The 20,686-nt window shown below is 35.5% G+C and overlaps 1 protein-coding gene across 1 annotated transcript in view; it reads left to right on the forward strand.

Annotated features, from left to right (window-relative positions):
- The window catches only part of LOC149223859 (putative proline transporter 2), a 172,085-nt gene extending 151,769 nt beyond the window's left edge, over positions 1-20,316 (forward strand). Inside the window, exons 6-7 of the mRNA XM_089383416.1 lie at positions 19,581-19,796; positions 19,880-20,316. Of these exons, the coding sequence (XP_089239542.1) occupies positions 19,581-19,796; positions 19,880-20,260 (597 nt within the window). The 3' untranslated portion in view covers positions 20,261-20,316. The remainder of the gene's footprint in view (positions 1-19,580; positions 19,797-19,879) is intronic.
- Positions 20,317-20,686: the final 370 nt, after the last annotated feature.

Here is a 20,686-nt window from a genome sequence, read left to right on the forward strand (position 1 = left end):
TGATCTGTTATATGTGGCGCACTCCTGATCTATAAATCTGGGCTAACTAATGTCTGAATTCTTAATAGAATAAATTATCATTTATAGATCTGTACGCAGGTTCAGTGAATTGAAGGTGCGTATATACGCGTTTTCTGTGAATGAAAGACGCGTATACGTAGGTTGGGTATGGTACAGAAGCGTATACTCGCAGGTTGATGAATAGTGAAGTAGCGTATATGTCTTGATTTATGTTCTAGCTGCTTCTGTTTTATTGCTGCAGTGTTCTGGGTTCAGAATTGGTGTTTGATTACAGTTACTATGTTCTGGGTTCAGTAATCAGAGAAGTGCTTAGTTGTTTCAGCTTTTGATTGGTGAAAAGGAGTTTGGGTTATGCAGAAATTCTTGATGTTTGATTGATGCTACTTGTGGATCCAGTCTGAAAATTAATGAAACGAGGTCCCTGAAAGCAAAGAGAAGGTTGCAGCCTTCTGCAGGTAGGAGCCTGCGTACTAGTATCTCAAGCTAGTACAAGAACTAAGGGGGTTGAGAGCTCCCTTCCAGGAAAGCTAGAAAACGAGAGAGAGTTGTAGCTCTCTGCAGGTTGCAGCCTACGTACTGGTAAAGTCTGCTCCAGTACAAGACATTGTAAAGAGAAGTTCCTAATTAAAAAGAAGATAGAGAGGAATTGCAGCAGGTGGTTTTCACCCACATTGGGTTTCCTCCTTATATCTTGTGTTCTTGTGTGTGACTGTCTTCTGCTCTGTTTCACTGTTTCTAGTACTATTTATGTGCATCTAAATCACAGATTAATAACTGACATCTGAAAGATAATTCAAATTATAAGTCTGATTTATATACGTTGGTTTCTTTATCTGTAGTTGCGTATATACGCGGGTTGTGTTAACTGAAGTGGCGTATATCTTCTGGAATTTAAAAAGGAAATATTTGGCTTAATAATACTGATTCACCCCCCCTCTCAGTATTATTTCCAACAATTGGTATCAGAGCAGGTCCTTCAGAGAAGCTTGATCGCATGAAGGAAGATCATTCATCATGAGCAACTACGAGAGGGAAGCATCAATCAGACCTTCTATTTTTGATGGGACAAACTTCAATTATTGGAAGGTAAGAGTTACTGCCTATCTTCAATCTCTTGGTACAGAAGTTTGGGATATCATAGATACAGGCTACATTTTTCCTTCAGCTACTCCTACAGATGCGGCCGAGAAGAAGAAATATGAAACAAATGCTAAAGCAGTCAATACTCTGCTAGGATGCTTATCTCAAACAGAATTCGTGAAGGTTATGCAATATAAATCTGCAAAAGAAATATGGGACAAGATTGTCTTGAGCTACGAAGGAGATGAACAGGTAAAGCGTGCTAAACTTCAAACCCTCAGGATTCAATATGAAAATCTCAGAATGTATAATGATGAAAGTGTGGCTAACTATTTCCTTCGGGTAGATGAGATTGTTAATTGCATGAAAAACTTGGGTGAAGAAATAAAAGAGGCTATTGTGGTTGAAAAAGTTCTAAGATCATTGTCCCCCAAGTTTGAATCTAAAGGGTCTGCAATAGAAGAAAAGGAAAATCTACGAACTCTTACTATGTCTCAGCTACACGGAATTCTAACTGCTTATGAAATGAGGAAAGGAGGTCCATCTGATAGGAGAGAAGTTGCCTTCAAGGCTTCAGGCAAAGGAGAGTACTATGAATCAAGACATGAGTCAGAAGAAGAAGAAGAATCAAATTTTGTCAGAAATCTTCAATGAGGTGTTGGACGGTTCAGAGGTAAGTTGCCCTTCAAATGCTTTTCTTGCGGAAGAGTGGGTCACTATGCTGCCAAATGTCCTCATAAGGATAAGATCGACAAGGGAAAGGAACCTACTAGATGGAACAAGAAACAGAACGCAAATAAGAAGAGCTACTACACTCATGAAGACAGTGATGGTCTATCAAATAGTGATGAAGATGAACGAGGTAATGACTATAAACTTTTAATGGCCTTTGAAGATGATGACTACATGGATGCTATAGATGTGGATAGCTTTTATGATGAAATTTCTAAACTCAAGACATGTATAGAAGAAAAGAATATGATCATTGATACTCTACAATTTCAAATAGATGAAAAGGAAAAATATCTTGAAAAGTTAGAAGGTGAAATTGTTGGCCTTAGAAAAGAGATTGAGAAAACAAAGGCTATTAATCTTAAGTTTGTCAAAGGATCTGAAACTCTGGATGAGATCATCAATGTACAGCGTTCTCCACTAAACAAGACAGGTTTGGGGTATAATGGAGAAACTTCTCAAGCATCCACCTCAAAGAGTTATCTTGATGCAGCAAGAAGAAATGAGCAAAAGCACAACGGAGATCACCAGGTAAAGCAGGGACGAATTACATCAAGAACAAACAAAGACTATCAGGTAAACCAGGGGCAATCCTTCTTAAGGGTGAACAAAAGCTACTACCAGCCACAGGTAAAATCTTCTCAATTTGCTGGTAGATTTGATAACCGTAGAAGTTTCTTCAATGGACAATGCTTCTGTTGCCATAACTTTGGTCACAAAGCATCTCAATGTGTTGCATATAAAACAATCATGACTAGAGAAGCTCAAAAACACAGAAGTATGACAGGGATTACAAAAAGGACCTATAACAACTTTTCGGCTCTTGAAAATGAAGTTGAATGTTCTATTTGCAATAACTTTGGTCATGAAGATTCTGAATGCAGGAGCAGGTTTCTGCAGACAAAGGAACAAGCCTCAAGCACAAGAACATGGAGAATAAAGGAACCACAAGCAGAAAGATGTGGGATAGCATTTTATGCAGAGGGACAGGAAAATCTATGGTACATTGACAGTGGATGCTCGAAGCATATGAGAGGTGATAAAGAAAAACTTGAATCATATTCTGCTCTAGAAAAAGGAAAGAAAGTTTCTTTTGGAAATGATACTCCTGCAACTATAAAAGGAAAAGGCACTGCTCAGTTAAAAGAAAAGGTTAAAGCTGGAAATGTTTTGTATGTTGATGGATTGAAACATAATCTTCTAAGTGTCAGCCAGATGTGTGATCAAAGAACCGAGGTGATATTCAGATCAAATGGAAGTCTTGTTCGTGATCTTGATACAGGTAAAACAATGATCAAAGGTAAAAGAACTCCAAATAATCTATACATATTTGAAGAAGGACAACAACAATGCTATCTGAGCAAGGATGATGAGCACTGGTTATGGCACCGGAGGTTGGGGCATCTAATCTTTTCACAAATAAGGAAAGCATGCAAATATCAGGCAGTTCGTGGTCTTCCAGATATCAAAGTTCCAGACAACACCATATGCAAATCATGTCAGTTTGGCAAGCAAACCAGAACTAACTTTCCGGAGAAGGAAGGATCAGCTAGCATGCCTCTTGAGCTAGTACATACAGATACATGTGGTCCATTCAGGAAAAGGACACCTCGAGGAGAAGAATACTTGATATTATTCATTGACGATTTCTCCAGGTTTGTCTGGTTAGGACTTATGAAGCACAAAGATGAAGCATTCGAAAAATTCAAATACTTTAAAGCCTTGGTTGAAAATGAATCAAGATACAAAATTAAGTGCCTCAGATCCGACAGAGGTGGGGAATTTACCTCAAATGAATTTTTCGATTTCTGTGAAGAACATGGGATAAGTAGAGAATTCTCTACAGCTAGAACTCCTCAGCAAAATGGAGTAGTGGAAAGAATGAACATAACAGTCCAACAAATGGCTCGTGCTATGCTTGATGAGTTAGGAACTCCCACAACTTTATGGGGTGAAGCTGCATATGCTGCGGTTGTTATTCTCAACAAAACAAATGTCCGGGTGAACAGCACTCAAACTCCTCATGAGCTCTGGTATGGTGAGACTCCTTCGGTAAAGCACTTCAAAATCTTTGGGAGCAAATGCTATATTAAGAATACTGATGAGCAGCTTGGCAAACTTGAACCTAGAGTAGATGAAGGCATTCTTCTTGGTTATTCTCCCTACAGCAAAGCTTATAAGTGTTACAATAAAAGACTTGGAAGAATTGTTGACAGTATTGATGTAGTGGTTGATGAAAAAGGATACATCCCCAGGCAAGTAAATCATGAAAATATCGATGAGGATGAAGACTACTCTCCAAATCAGGCAGATGATGAAGAAGAACCCCAAGAGGCACCAGAGGAACAGATAAGGATAGAAGAGAAGACTCCATCCAGATATGTTCAGAAGAATCATCCAGAATCTCAAATTTTGGGGCAGAAAGAGGCAGGTGTACAAACCAGAAGAACAATAGCAGAAGCTTCAAGCTATTTGGCATTGCTCTCTTCCACTGAACCGCAAAATGTAAAGGAAGCATGCAAAGATGAGTGTTGGGTTAAGGCAATGGATGAAGAGCTTGAGCAGATCGAAAAGAACAACACTTGGGAGTTGGTTCCTAGACCAAAAGACAAGAATGTCATAGGAACAAAATGGATCTTCAAGAACAAGTTGAGTGAAAATGGGGAAGTTATTAGGAACAAGGCCAGGCTTGTTTGCAAAGGGTATGCTCAACAGGAAGGAATAGACTTTGAAGAAACTTTTGCTCATGTTGCTAGACTTGAGGCCATCAGAATGTTCCTTGCCCTCTCTAGCTTTCAAAAATTCAAAGTTTTTCAAATGGACGTGAAGTCAGCCTTTTTGAATGGAGACTTAGAAGAAGAAGTGTACATTGAGCAACCAGATGGCTTTATCCTTGGAAATGATCCAAATCTTGTATGCAAACTTAAAAAAGCTCTCTATGGGCTTAAACAAGCTCCAAGGGCTTGGTACTATCGGTTGGACAAATACCTTCATCAACAAGGATTTTCAAAAGGATCAGCAAATAGCAATCTATATATAAAAATTGAAAATAACAAATTGCTAATACTTGTTGTGTATGTAGATGATATTATCTTTGGGAGCAATGAAGAAGCCATGAGTCAAAGCTTTGCCTTGGTGATGCAGAAAGAATTCGAAATGTCATTACTTGGAGAATTGACATATTTTCTTGGATTGCAAATCCAACAAAATGAAGGCGGTATTTTCTTGTCTCAAACCAAGTACCTCAAGCAGATCTTGAAGAAGTATGGCATGGAAGATTCGAAACCAGTATGTACCCCCATGGTTACAGGATGCAGCCTTAGTGCAAATGATGAATCAGCAGCAGTACATCAACCAACCTATAGATCCATGATTGGGAGTTTGCTTTATTTGACAGGTACCCGACCAGATATTATGCATGCAGTGCGAATAGTTGGAAGGTTTCAGGCAAATCCAAAAGAAACTCATCTTCAGGAAGTAAAGAGAATCTTCAAGTACCTTCAAGGAACTCAAAACTATGGCTTATGGTATCCTAGAGATGCAGATCTCACACTTCATGCTTACACAGATGCAGATTGGGCCGGAAGCGTGGATGACAGGAAGAGCACAATTGGTGGTGCATTCTTTATGGGTTCCAGATTAGTATCTTGGTTCAGCAAGAAACAAAGTTCAATTGCTTTATCTACAGCAGAAGCGGAATATGTGGCTGCTGCATCTTGTTGCACACAACTCCTTTGGATGATGCAAACCTTGCAGGATTTTCAAATCACTTGTACTCCACCTATCTCTATCTTATGTGATAATACAAGTGCAATAAGCATTTCAAAGAACCCAGTCATGCATTCAAAAACCAAGCACATACCGATCAAGTATCACTTTCTTCGGGAACAAGTGTTGGAACAAAAGGTCAAATTGGAGTATGTTCCTTCTAAGGAACAAGTTGTTCCTTCTAAGGAAGAAGTTGCTGATATACTCACCAAACCACTGCCCAGGGAAACTTTTGAATATCTTAGATAGAAGCTGGGAGTTGTTGATGCTTCATCCTGCTGTTGAAGCTTGTCTGTGCAAAGAAAAGTTTATGTACGCGAGTTGGATGAGGGTAATCCGCGTACATACGCTGATTTGTGCAGGTGCAGTCACGTATATGGAGTTCTGAAGAAAATAAGCAAGGGAAAACTCTGGTTGAAGAGCATCTGATATGGGTCTGTCAGAGATCATCAGGCACAGGTTCAGGGGGAGCAATTAATCTTCTAATAATGCATTGTTGGCACTACCTTAGAAGTTCTTGGTTCTAGTACTCAAGCTGTTTTGGTTCAGGTGGATCAGCTGCAGAAAGGGATCAGAAGGAGAACCTGATTACTAATATCGACAGTGATTGTCAGATGATAATTGTCATTGGTGTTTTGCTTAGTCTTGATATTTCCTCTCTATGTCATGTATATTTTTTTTATCAAGGTCATGTAACGGCCTATTTCGGTTTCCCCACTATGCCTGGGATGATTGATGCAATTGATTGTCATATGTGAATTTCTGTTGTATCTCCACTTGGTTGGATGGATGATCCCCACTTGGTTGGGTGATGATTGTATGTATGTATTGAGTCTTTTGGTGATAGGAAGGTCCTTTATGATGTTTAAGTCATGGTTCTTCTTGAAGAACATCTTTTTTTGCAGATCTTGCCTACGGTCAAGAGGAGCATGATCACCACAGCAGAGCAGAGATATCAGCATGAACTCAGGGGGAGCACAGCCCTTTGCCCTTGATGACAAAGGGGGAGAATGACTTTGAGGATCTTGGGGTTGCCATCAAGTCCAAAGGGGGAGATTGTTGGCATTATGGCACAGGTGTGACACTATGGTACAGGTGTTGTCCTTGATGGAAACTCTCTCTAATGACAGATCTCAGTACAGACTACAAGAATGAAGAGAAAATTCATATACGCAGGTTCATTAACATCGAGTCGCGTATACACGCAGGTTAGACAAGTCCAAAGGGGGAGATTGTTGGCATTATGGCACAGGTGTGACACTATGGTACAGGTGTTGTCCTTGATGGCAACTCTCTCTGATGACAAATCTCAGTACAGACTACAAGAATGAAGAGAAAATTCATATACGCAGGTTCATTAACATCGAGTCGCGTATACACGCAGGTTAGACTTTATAAAAGTGCGTATGCGTATACACGCACTTTCATGCAAAGAAAAGCGCGTATATCTTACCTTTGGTCCATGGCAGTTAGTCCTTGGAATTTGAAACTATGGTTTTGGACCATGGTATCTCGACAGACGTGTTGATCCCTAGTATTGAGTTGATGGTATTGGTTTATTATGGTTTTGGACCGTGGTATTGAGGAAGACCTAAAACTATAAAAGAGGAAGGAGATCATGTGGCAAGGTATTATCTGAATGATTGAATATCTGATATTGTGATAGATCTGGAATACGGGTGATTGGGTTATGGTGCAGATCTAGATCTGAATGAAGGTGGAACTTGAGCGCAAGAAGGATAAGGACTATTAATGGATCTAAATCTCAAGGCTTGAACATTGGTATCTCTGTATGATTTTGATCTGTTATATGTGGCGCACTCCTGATCTATAAATCTGGGCTAACTAATGTCTGAATGCTTAACAGAATAAATTATCCTTTATAGATCTGTACGCAGGTTCAGTGAATTGAAGGTGCATATATATGCGTTTTCTGTGAATGAAAGACGCGTATACGCAGGTTGGGTATGGTACAGAAGCGTATACTCGCAGGTTGATGAACAATGAAGTAGCATATATGTCTTGATTTATGTTCTAGCTGCTTCTGTTTTGTTGCTGCAGTGTTCTGGGTTCAGAATTGGTGTTTGATTACAGTTACTGTGTTCTGGGTTCAGTAATCAGAGAAGTGCTTAGTTGTTTCAGCTTTTGATTGGTGAAAAGGAGTTTGGGTTATGCAGAAATTCTTGATGTTTGATTGATGCTACTTGTGGATCCAGTTTGAAAATTAATGAAACGAGGTCCCTGAAAGCAAAGAGAAGGTTGCAGCCTTCTGCAGGTAGGAGCCTGCGTACTAGTATCTCAAGCTAGTACAAGAACTAAAGGGGGTTGAGAGCTCCCTTCCAGGAAAGCTGGAAAACGAGAGAGAGTTGTAGCTCTCTGCAGGTTACAGCCTGCATACTGGTAAAGTCTGCTCCAGTACAAGACATTGTAAAGAGAAGTTCCTAATTAAAAAGAAGATAGAGACGAATTGCAGCAGGGGGTTTTCACCCACATTGGGTTTCCTCCTTATATCTTGTGTTCTTGTGTGTGACTGTCTTATGCTCTGCTTCACTGTTTCTAGTACTATTTATGTGCATCTCAATCACAGATTAATAGCTGACATCTGAAAGATAATTCAAATTATAAGTCTGATTTATATACGCTGGTTTCTTTATCTGTAGTTGCGTATATATGCGGGTTGTGTTAACTGAAGTAGCGTATATCTTCTGGAATTTAAAAAGGAAATATTTGGCTTAATAATACTAATTCACCCCCCCTCTCAGTATTATTTCCAACAAAAGCAAGTAAAGTGGTTAGAGGAAAAACTCAAGGAAGTTGAGTTAGAAATGGAAGAGTCCATTTGTGAACTAGAACAAGGAGAAATTCTGGGAGAAAGTGAAGACTACACTAAAGATAAAGAATGGAGATCAAGTGAAGATCTCATGGACTATTGGGATAGTTCAAAACAACATGAGGAGATGCTAATTGAGGGTGAAGTTCTAAGTGAAGATGAAGACTTGAAGACTGAAAATTCAAGTGAGGCCAAAGGGTCACATGGTTTTAAGTCTGACAATTTGTGTATGATTGCAGGTGAAATAGGTGAAGGACAATTTACTGATATTGTCATAAAGGAGGAAGAAGACCAGTAGAATCAAAATTTTGTTTTGGAAGAAGATGAGATAGATAGATCTCATATGCAGTTGGAGGAAGATATCAAGCAACCAAGTGAAGCACTTGAAGAGATTGAAGAAAAGACCATCGAAGAATTTCTAAATCATTTGAAGGAATTGAAACAACAAGAAGATATTATGGTTGAAACATCAAGTGGAACCACAGGGTCTTATGTTTCTAAGAGTGATAGTTTGTCTATGGATGCAGAACAAATGCAGATGTTGAGACAAGGATAGCTCTTCGAGAAGGTAAACAGCAAGAGACTGAAGGAAAACTGGAAGAAGAGACCATGTTAACTGAAAACATAGTAAAGGATCCTCAATTCACTATGATGATAGGCATAGTGGAAGTAGCCATGGAAGTTGTTGAGACAATTAAGGAAAAAGAGGGACATCTACTGAAATATGTTAAGAAGGAAGAAGTCTATGAAAAATACTTAGCAAAGGGAGAAAGAACACTAACGAAGGAGTGTTTTACAGAGGATGGAAAGTCTTTTGAATATGTCAAAACTCTGGAGTAGTATCTTGCAGAAGATGAATACTCTAAAGAGGGAAATGAGAAAGAATGTGTATTAGGAAATGAGGAGTACTCTAGGAGAACATAGTATGATGGAGAATATCTCTTGAATGAGGAAAGTAGTGATTCGTTATAGACAAAAGACCTTGAGATTACAAGGGTCGGAGGAAGATAGTGCTTTAACACTATAACACAACATGTGAAGGATGAAGCTGGAAGAAGATAGCATTGCGATGAAATGCTTGCTAAGTGTGAAGAAGAGATTAAACTGTTGGAGAAACTGATGAGAGAACTTGACGGTAGAAAAAAGTTGCAGTTATAGTTTCTGAAGATGGAGATGTGTCTCAAGTAGCCATGGAGATAGTAAGGTGTAATAATTTGTTTGCAGATTCATTAAATAGCATGAATGAGTATGATTACGTGATCAAAGAGATTGAGAAGAGATTGTTTGAAGATGGTATGGAGGTTCTTAATGAACGCAAGGGTAAGGATGAAAGGGAGGCAGTAGGGATAAAACCATTTCAAAGTGAAGATAACCAACAATAGGTTAAGAGAGGAAAAGTTCACTATTGTGAACCCAAGCAGGAAGACATCATTAAAATAGATCGTGTGGAAGAGAGACTAACTGACAGTCTCATGAATTCTGCTGAGAATTCAAATCAGAATACTGATGTGTTGACAAAGGAGGAGGAAATAGAGCAACAAGCTAAAATGTTCCCAAAGAAAGAAGGGTCACCAAGGCCTCATGTTTTATACTTTAACAATTGGTTTGTGAATGCAGGTTATGTTGCAAACGATGAAAAAGATTTGGAGAAGAACTTAAAGGTGCAGAAGATAGAGGAAAGCAATAATAATATGAATTATGTTGCAGATGATGAAAAATATTTGAAGAAGAACATAAAGGTGTAGAAGATAGAAGAATGCAATAATAATCTGAAGATTAGAGAAAAGAAATATATGTAGCAGTCAAAAGATGTGCTGGACATAGAGATTAAAGAGTTATGGCAGATGATGATAAAGCAACTCAGGTGGAGGAAGCTGATGATAGAAGGAGAGATCAATCAGAATGTGAAGCTGATTGAGAAGAAAAGGAAAGAAAAAAGAATGAGCCAAAAGACAATAGACATACAACAGCAGCAAAGGTGCAAGGCATTTGAGCAGTTACAGAACAAAGTGTGGGATCCAAGAAGACCAAGACTAGAAGACACATGATCAGGAGATCATGAATATTTTCTACTTTGGTAGTCTGATGCAGGAGCATTCCACCCAAGAGAAAATCATTGTAATTAGTAGACATATGGGGTCATTTTTTTTAGGGAAATTAGTTTCCTAAGTCTCATGTCAATGTAATATATAGGCTTTTAAGTGATTTAATTAGATAATAAGGGAATATGTAAATGCTTTCAAATAAATAAGAACATGAGTGGGAATAATGAAAAAAGAGTTTACAGTCAATTTGGACTCTTAAACAGTTCCTTGATTTAAGGAACAAGAGAGGGCTTTTAGGAATTAATTAGAGTAGAAGTGGACAGAGTGTATCTAGGAGTCAATTCACTAGATTTAGGAGTTAATCTAGGATTTACCCAGAATTAGTTCAACATAACGATTCTAGAGATATGTGAGCCTACAGGCAGAGTAGTTGAGAAGAGGCCACATTTTTAGAATCAGGCATGTGTGAGAGGTCGAGAGTCTCAAATGTAATCAATTTTTCATGTTAATATACAAAGATTCATCTTGGAATTATATAGGCATGTGAATGGATAATGAGTGATTGAATTAAGCTATTAACTCATAGATTATGTAACGAATTGTAGGCACAGTTCTGAAAAGATACACAGAGGTGTAAAATGGTTCGGAGGAATCTTAAAATGGGTCTTTGAATCCAATTGAGGAAGCAAAGCGAAGCTCTGGAGATGTAGTAGAGTGAGGATTCACTAAGGATTAAATCTCAAAAGAAGTTGACTAGTGGAAGCATAAGGTAGAGTTTGAAGAAATACAGAGGAGAAGAACGAATCGAAGGAATTGCAATGGATGGTTGAATCAACTTGAAGGATCAAGAATTGCTTTGAAGTAATAGCAATCAATGGAGTAGGCGAAGTTAAGCCCAGGAGGAAGAGCGAGTAGCAATAGGACAAAAGACTAGGAGCTTTAGAAAACCCGAACCACAGAGAAAACTTGAAGAAATGTGAAAAAACAAGTAAAATGATCACGCCAAGAATTTTAGTGTTAGATGATCAATAGTCGTTAGATCTCATAGATCAATGTCTGAGAATTAATCACATATCGGAGTAATCATAGAAGTCAAAAGCAGAGGAGTGGAACGCTGACAGGTTGATCAGTGATGTGCCGATAGTCGTTGGATCAATGATTGAAATGGACGACGGAGATTAAATATTGGCATATTGCATATTAGGGAGGTCAAAGGGTTGGCAATAGTATATAGCAATAGCCGATCAAAGTTCGGAGGTGTCGGCTTATCGAAGATCGGAAGAGTTCCGCTGTTAGTGAGTGTAGCAAATATCTGGACCTAACGACATTTATAAGTGTTGGGGCAAAAGATTTGAGATCCGCCTTATATGTGTTCGAGCGGGTTTTCCCGTGTATGCGATGTATTTCATGTTAAAGTGTTCCAAGTGGTTTAAGGCTTGCAGTGTTTTAACGATTCTGATAGTCATATTTTGGAGTCGGAGGGGTGACGAACCACATATCTGGTAAGGCCAGGGAAAATAGCCAGTAGCGATTGCAATGAGGTTAAACCTCGAAATCTGTGCGAAGGTGTACGACAAGCGAAAAAGGGTATGTTTGCGTAAGTTTTCTTTGTAAATGTATTTATAAATGAATTTCACAAATGAAGGGTTTATATGTTAAATATGTATGAATCAAAGGTAAGGAGGAGTGGTATATATATATATATATATATATATATATATATATATATATATATATATATATATATATATGCAGATAAAGGCTTGAACTAAGGTTCTGAAAAGTTTTAATTCGTGATAGAAGTATTTAGAGGGAAAACTTTAATCAAGGTGTCATACGAAAGATTGAGGATGAAATTAGTCCTGATAGGAGGTTTTAGGCAAGGTGATTGGTTCTGATACAAAGGAACTGTATAAGAGGGCCTTAACCATTTTATGTACGAAGATTTGACTCCATTGTAGAGTTAAATACCCGGGACAGTTGTGTTTATGCATATTCAGGCATACTGTGGGTATATGCTGGGTAACCCTGGCATCATTTTGGCTAAGTAGTGGTTATATGCTGGGGACTCATGCATCCTAGAACATGAGTTGTTGCTCTTCTATTGATCACACAAAACATGATGATTACAATGAGCCTGATGAAGGGTATTTAAACATTTTCCAACTAGCTAACTGCCTAAAATATCTTGAAATGCAATCACATTTCACACACTCAAAGTCATCTATCACTTAACTAGACTTGATTCAACACTCAAACACTCAACCACTCAACCACTCAGTTAACTAACTCTCTATGTTTAACCAACTCCACATGCAGAAGTAATTACAATTTCTAATAAAGAGATCATTCAAATTTTAGTAAGTTTATTTTTTGGACTCTTGATTGTGATAAATTACAATATTCAGATCCCCCTTCGAAAATTATATTGATGGCCTTCCTATAATATCTATTGAGACCATAAAAGAAAAGCTTGAGACCATTAAAACCTATATATTAATGGTAAGGATAAATAAGGAGTAACATGTTTCCAAATGCTCTTAACATTTGAATTTATATATTAAAAGTTATGGTTTCGAATAAAATTGTTATTACTTGGTGAGAATTTTAATTTTAAAGGAGGAGATATTTTTATTTCTGAGTAAGAAATAATTAGTGGAAAGTTAAAATACAATTCATCAAAGACTTAAAAAATTTAAATAAAAGTTAAAGTTTATGAAGAAAATGTATTCATTAAACACTATAGTTGGTGTAGTTTTGAACAGTAAGGAAAAATATGTAGAGTGGCTTGGAAAGATAAAGAGTACACTCATTTTTAATGATTTATGGCATGGATTTTGTGAAGGAGAATTTCCAAATAGAATGATGATGATGAATTAGAAGTGAAGCCGAAGGAAAAGGCACCAGTCAAGCCCACGTCTATCTGAGAACTTATCGTTTAGAAGAGCAAGGAGAATAAAGCATTTTCCCACATTAATGCTACAATAAGTGAGGAGGCAAGGAAACACATTGTCTCAGTTACTGATTCCTATGGTGCTCCTAAGAGGTTAAAAGATATGTATTATTCTCATTCAAAATTATAACTCATACAGTTTCTTGTGAAGCTTTTTATTCTATAATTGAAATATGATGATCCCATGGCACTAGCTTCAAAAATAAAAGCTATAATGCACAAAATTGATGCCACAAAAGTAAATATTGATCTACCTCTCACAACTTTCAAATAGGTCCTCTATCGTACCTACTCTGTACCTTGAATTGGTGCAAGTGAGTGGCCATATGAAAAACATAAAATTTGATACCCTGGTTGGGAAGGTTGCAAAAATAGAAAAACACTTCGGAAAGAAGAAGCAAGAAACACAACCCATTGAAGAAACTATATGCATTTCCCATAAACAAAAGACATGTACTTCCAAAGTAGATAATAGAAAAGAGGACAAAGGAGAAAGAACTATAGACAGGGGGGCGTGGTGTAGATAGAATCGTATAGAGAGACTTGATCTACATTATGTACATTGTGGAAGAGATGGACATGAAGTGAAAACATGCACAATTCCATGGGAGAAGATCAAGAACAAGAAGAAAAACACAATGACAAGAATCCGGAACAAGAAAAAAGTAATGCACCAAAATATTCTCACTATGTTGTTGCTTACTATAATATTTGTTTGCATGAGGATGTGTTTAACATTGCTTCCGTTTCTTGGAAAAACACATAGCTGCTTGACACAAATGACACCTTCCACATGGTTTTTCAAAGAGAAGTTTTCAAACAATTTGATGAAAGCATAGATGCTGTAATATACTTTTATGATAGGTCTAGTCTCAGGCCTTCAAGGATTGGATCAATTAGACTAAAGTTTCTCAGAATTTTAGATTATGTCCTACATGACTTTATCTATCTTCCTCGATTATAGAGGAACCTATTATCCCTTGTACATTTATACCAACAACTTCATTCCATCCACATGTTTTATGGAAATGTTGACATAAGGAGGTCTTCTTATAAAAAGGTTGTGATGTTTAGAGAGGAATAAGGCATGTTTTGAAGCTAAAGGGGACATTTTCATATTCTGCACAATTTTCAAGCCATCTCACTCAACATAATGAAGGTACCATGTCTTCAATCTTCTATGGCATGCCATATTTAGAAATATTGATTATGATAACCTCTATTTGATGAAGAATAATGGTGTTTTTGGTCTTCCAACTATTCCTTGAAACTTAAATCAATTTTCTTCCCGCATTCTTGGAAAACATAATAAACAACCATCCTATGACTCCAATTCTAGAGCATCTAGAAAACTTGGATTGATTCATTCAAATTTGTGTGGTCCTATGCATGTACCTTAATTCCAAATGGAAATAAATAGATCACGAAAGTTTTTGATGACTACACTAGAATGTGTTGGGTATCTTTGTTAAAAGATAAGTCTAAAGCATTTGAAGCTTTTAAAAATATCATGTATGGATTGAAAATGAGGCACAAACTAAGATTGGCGTCCTACATATTGATAATGGAAAGGAGTATACTAGTAATGATTTTCAATCCTATCTTCAACAACATGGTATCTAACATCAAGCAATGACTCCATACAGTCCTCAACAAAATGGTGTAGCTGAGAGGATGAATAGAACATTGTTGAATATGGTTCATTCCATGATGTTCTTTAAGGATGTAAAACTAATGTTTTGGGATGAAGTTGTTTTATGTGTAATCTATCTTGAGGAAAAATGTCCATCGCATGTTATTAAAAACAAGACTCCTTTTGAAATGTGGTATTGCCACAACCCCTCCATGAAGCATCTCAAGGTTTTTGGTTCCACCTGCTTTACCTTGATTCAAAAACAATAGAGAAATAAACTTGATGCAAAGAGTTGTAAATGCATTTTCTTTGAGTACTCAAATACAATCAAGGCCTATCATATTTACTATGAGGAAAACAAGAAATTCATGCTTTCTAGAGATGTCATATTAATTTTATTTCCCTGTTGCATCTTTTGAAGCTAAACTTATCTTGTAGTATATGTATATGATTTGTTAATAACATGAAACATTGAAAATTATATTGCATCCGTGAAGAAATATTTGAAGAAGGGGTTTGAAATGACAAATTTGGGACATAAATTCATTATTACTTAGGCAGTGAAGTCAATCGAAATCCAAAATCCATATTCATTTCCCAAAAAAAGTACATTGGAGGACTACTAAACAAATTTGGCATGGTAGATTACAACCATCTCTTGACTACAGCAGATCATAACTTGAAGCCTATGTCGAAAGAAGGGAATACATTTGAGGATGCAACCAAGTACAAAAACTTGTAGGGAGTCTCAAGTACCTAACCATGATAAGACCAAATATATCATATGTGGTGAGCATGCTTTCTAGATTTATGCATAAACCTTATGAGAGACATTGGTTTGCTACAAAAATAGTTGTGAGATACTTATATGGAACTCAAGATTATGGAATTAAGTACACTAATTTGGAAGAATTTAGTCTTATTACACATTCTAATTTAGAGTTTGATGGGGACAAGGAAAATTGAGTATCGACTTCAGGATTTCTCATGAGTCTAGGTTCAACAACTATCTCATAGAGGTCAAAAAAATAGTGAGTTCCAATATATTTGACAATAGAGGTAGAATATGTGGCGACTATAGAAGTGACAAACTAAATTGTGTGGCTCAGGAAAATACTTGAAGACTTGTAGGAGAAATGAGTGAACTTAACTCCTTTACTTGTAGACAATACATTTTCAATCAAGTTGCCTAAGAACCCCAGATTCCATGATCTAACCATGCACATCAACATGAAATATAATTTGATTCGATACCATGTAGAGGAAAAAACTATTCATCTAAGACATTATTCCATGACTGAGAAAATTGAGGCATCTTCATCGAAGCACTTGGAAGAGAAAGTTTTGAAAAATGCAGAATGATGTTTGGGCTCACCAACACCCCTTCAGGTTAAGGGGGGTAATGATAGACACTTTAATCCTTGGTATTATGGTAAAAAGTAATTAGGTGTAATAATGGATAGTTGGTTGGACAAACTAACAACCAACACATATCCTCCATGTAATAAATATCTCTCATTTCTCAATGAATTAACTCAAACATTTTCACACGATCATTAGTCTAAAAATGTATTACTCCTCTCTTCATTCATTAGAATATTCAGAATAACTTGAAGCATATAAATTCAATCATTCAACACATTCACATGTGAGTGTACCAAATGGTTTTTCAAAATAAATAAAGTAAACGAAAGAAAATAGTAGAAATAAATATCTCACTAATTCATTGCATGGTACATCCATTCATACATTATTATGAAAACATACTTGAAGAAAATTCATAGACAAAAGGAAAAGAAATGGCCCAAAAATTTAGAGAAATCTAAAATGATTTGATTCATTCAAAAATCATAGGGAGTCGTAAGATAACATTTAGGTGATTTCACTGCTTATTTAATAGAATTGAAACAACAAATGATATCCACCCATGGAAATAGATCCCTATAAGAGTAAAAAATATTATTACAAACATTAAGTTTGAATAGAGTGAGTGCCTAAATTACTTTATAAATATTGATACTTGAATTGGGCTCCCACGTACCAAACAATAAGTCGTAACCTAGAAGAAAAAGAGAAACTACAACTAAGGATTAGATTCATAAATATGTATGATAATTCACAAAGCTTGATGTTTAAATACTTGTAAGAAATAAAGGGAATCTTTTCAAATAGAATAGACAACACTCACAAAATATTTGAGCAAATGACTAGTGTAATGAATCTTTTGTCTCCTTTTGCAACATCTATTGTTGGAGTGTAAATTTTCTTCACGTATCTATTAACCTAACCACCAAGGAAATTATTTTGAATTAGAAATTTCATTTAAGTATATCCTAATCCATTCTTTCATATACTCCTTCATTGGTGGGATGGTTATATCTTGCTTAATTTTTAGCCTGAGTATATTATCTTCTATTTCTTTGGATTCTCACTATGGTTGTTCAACAATTTATACTTGGTCATCATTTTCATTAATGAAAGTATCCACCGAGTTCCTGATCTCATCCTCTGGAAAGTTAATGAATTTGTGTGTATTTTGGGGGTGAGATAGATAGATAGAGAAGGACACATGGAGGAAGATAAATATATAGATGAAGGGGGGAGAGGGAACAAGATAGAGACATATATAGAGAGAGAGAGGGATGGAGAGAGAGAGTGTGTGTGTTTTGGGGGGTTGAGATAGAGAGAAAAAGGAGAGATGGAGGGATATATAGATATCAATGGTAGGGGGAGAGAAAAGGACTAAGACACACACACACAGGGTGATAAACATAGAGATCCACGGGGGGAGAGAAAGAATAAGAAAGAGACACACAAAGACAAATGTAAATATTATATAGTATTATATAATATTAAACATTATTAACCATAGAGGAAGAGGAAATAATGCTTTTAAAAAAATTAAAAGAGGTTAGATTTAGAAAGCCATGAATATTTTGGTTTTGATTGAAGTCTATTCATTGATTTCAATGTAGATGTTGATTCCTAATTATATTTGATTGATTTCACTAGATGCATTGATTTTAGTGTAGTTGTTTATTTTTATCATATTTGATTGCTTGCACTAGATGCATTAATTAAATTTATATATTGATTATTAATCCTATTTGATTTCTTGCATTAGAAGCATTGATTTCAGTGTAGATGTTGATTTCTAATCCTATTTGATTGTTTGCACTAGAAGTGTTGCTTTTAGTGTAGATGCTGGTTCCTAATTGTATTTGATTGCTTGCACTAGATGCATTGATTTTAGTGTAGATGTTAATTTATGATTTGATTTAACTAGATGTATGATTTACATTAAATTCAAACTAATTAATTATATTTATAGTGTGCAATTATTTTAGTGTAACCACAAAAAAATATTGATGACATGCATTATTTTCTTTGTTACAATAATTCAACCATAAATAAAATAGTTGAATTTTCATCTTAAATAAAATATTCACTTAGTTTAAATGTTTGAAGTTATTAACAATCTTTATCATCTCAACAATCTTAGGTAACTGGGAAAATTTAAACTTGAAATAACCATATATTTAGCATATTTAAAAGGATCAAAATAATTAAATGTTCAACAAATTTTGTGTGACCACCTATAGAACAAAAACCAACCTAAATTCATCTTAATCCCACATTTATAGAGGATCAAATCTCTTGATATGTAAACTTTTCTTAAAGTTTTACACTAAAAAAAGTGTTTGCATCTCAAAAGATTTGATCCCTTTTGCTCTTAATAACTCTAAAATTAAAATAGATCTAAACTAATTTTACTAATTTGAAAATTATATAATAAATACAAGAGAAAATATATATAATTTACATAAGTAACAAATTTATACACATATCATTAAAATGGAAGATTAATAAATACATAACTATTCACTACATTGACAAGTTGCAATATTTTTCCTTATATGTTTATGTGAGAAAGGATTTGGATTTAAACCATCAAGAATGGCTAAGTAGCCCAATAGTATTTTTTTAACCTTATTTTTCTTAATGTTTTTTGAGATGAAAAGATTTAGATTTAAATGAAAGGCTGAAAAGTGAATTATTATTTCATTGGAAAAAATAGTATTCAATAAAAATACTACTTTAGTTTTATTGATATTTAAAATTTTAATAAAATTTTATAATTTTATTTAATTTTCATAAATTCATTATTTTCAAAAAAATATATATATTATTTATTTACTTACTTAATTTAGATAATTTCATAATTATAATTATAATATATTATATTCAATTTTAAATTTGAATAATTTGATTTTGACTTATACCCCGAAATTAGTAAATGGGATACTTTCCCTTCGTTAACTTTTTATTTTAAACCTGGAAACTTTCCCTTTTTAAACATTTTATTTTAAAGTCAAGAAAGCATGGTTATAAACTGTGACAAGTATTTTTTTAAAAATAAATAAATAAGAAATTATTATCTCCATTTATAATATAGTATTCACATTGCTTTTTTATTATCTCTATTTGTGATATAATTAATTGACATTGTTTGTATAGGCTACTGTAAAACCTCCTTACACAAGGAACATGCAAAGAGCCTTGTATCTCGAATTCACTGTGGGTCTTGTGCCATTCTATACTCTTATCTTTGTGGGATATTGGGCCTATGGTTCATCAACTTCGTCATATATTCTCAACAATGTACATGGACCCAAATGGATTAAGACTCTTGCAAATGCTGCAACTTGTCTACAAACTGTGGTAACATTACATGTACTGCCCTCACCTTTAAACCCGTTAATTTTCTATCGAAAACAATGGTCCATAATTCATTTTAACAAGCGTAATGTTTGTAGATATTTGCAAGCCCCACTTATGAATATCTGGATACAAAGTTTGGATGGAGAAGTGAAAGTACATATTCTATGCGCAATTGGGTGGTGAGGTTAATTGCTCGAGGGACCTACTTGGGAGTTTCCACCTTCATTGCAGCATTGCTTCCATTTCTGGGAGATTTTGTGAATCTAACAAGTGCAATCACCTTATTACCATTGACATTTGTTTTGCCAGACCATATGTACATAAAGGTGAAGGGAAATGATTTGAATGCATTACAAAAGTCGTGGCATTGGGTAAATATATGCTTTTTCTCCCTCTTATCAGTTGCAGGTGCCGTAACAGCTTTCCGCCAAATTGTTATGGATTCTAAAACATACCATGTCTTCGCTGATCTCTGATCATAATATTGCAGCTATGCTCATTTGAGACTCTGGTCTTTGTTGGCGTTATATGATCAATAACGAGTCAATATCATTCGTATTAATGTAGAATCAGTTTTATTGACTTTTTTGCCGGTTTTCATGTCATTCTAAATTATAAATTCATTCTCGTCTTGAAAATAATATTGTTGTGCATTCGGTGAATCAATTCTGTTTATTTTTCGAGTGACTATAAACTATAAAATCTCTCGTAAAAACTTTCGATTCTATTTATTTGTTTGAATATTGTCCATATTATATACTGATTCAATGTGAATAACAATGTAAAGTTCAGGGTAATATATTTCCATCCGAATAAACGAAGTTCAAATTAAGCCTCTTCATCTAAAACTGTGGCGAGTGCCAAATGGTTCCGTAAAGCATGATTTATGTTTATGCGTGGTC

The sequence above is a fragment of the Pinus tabuliformis genome, chromosome Q, assembly GCF_031772625.1.
Source record: "Pinus tabuliformis cultivar Carrire ecotype Pingquan chromosome Q, CPIR1, whole genome shotgun sequence".
Lineage (NCBI taxonomy): Eukaryota > Viridiplantae > Streptophyta > Pinopsida > Pinales > Pinaceae > Pinus > Pinus tabuliformis.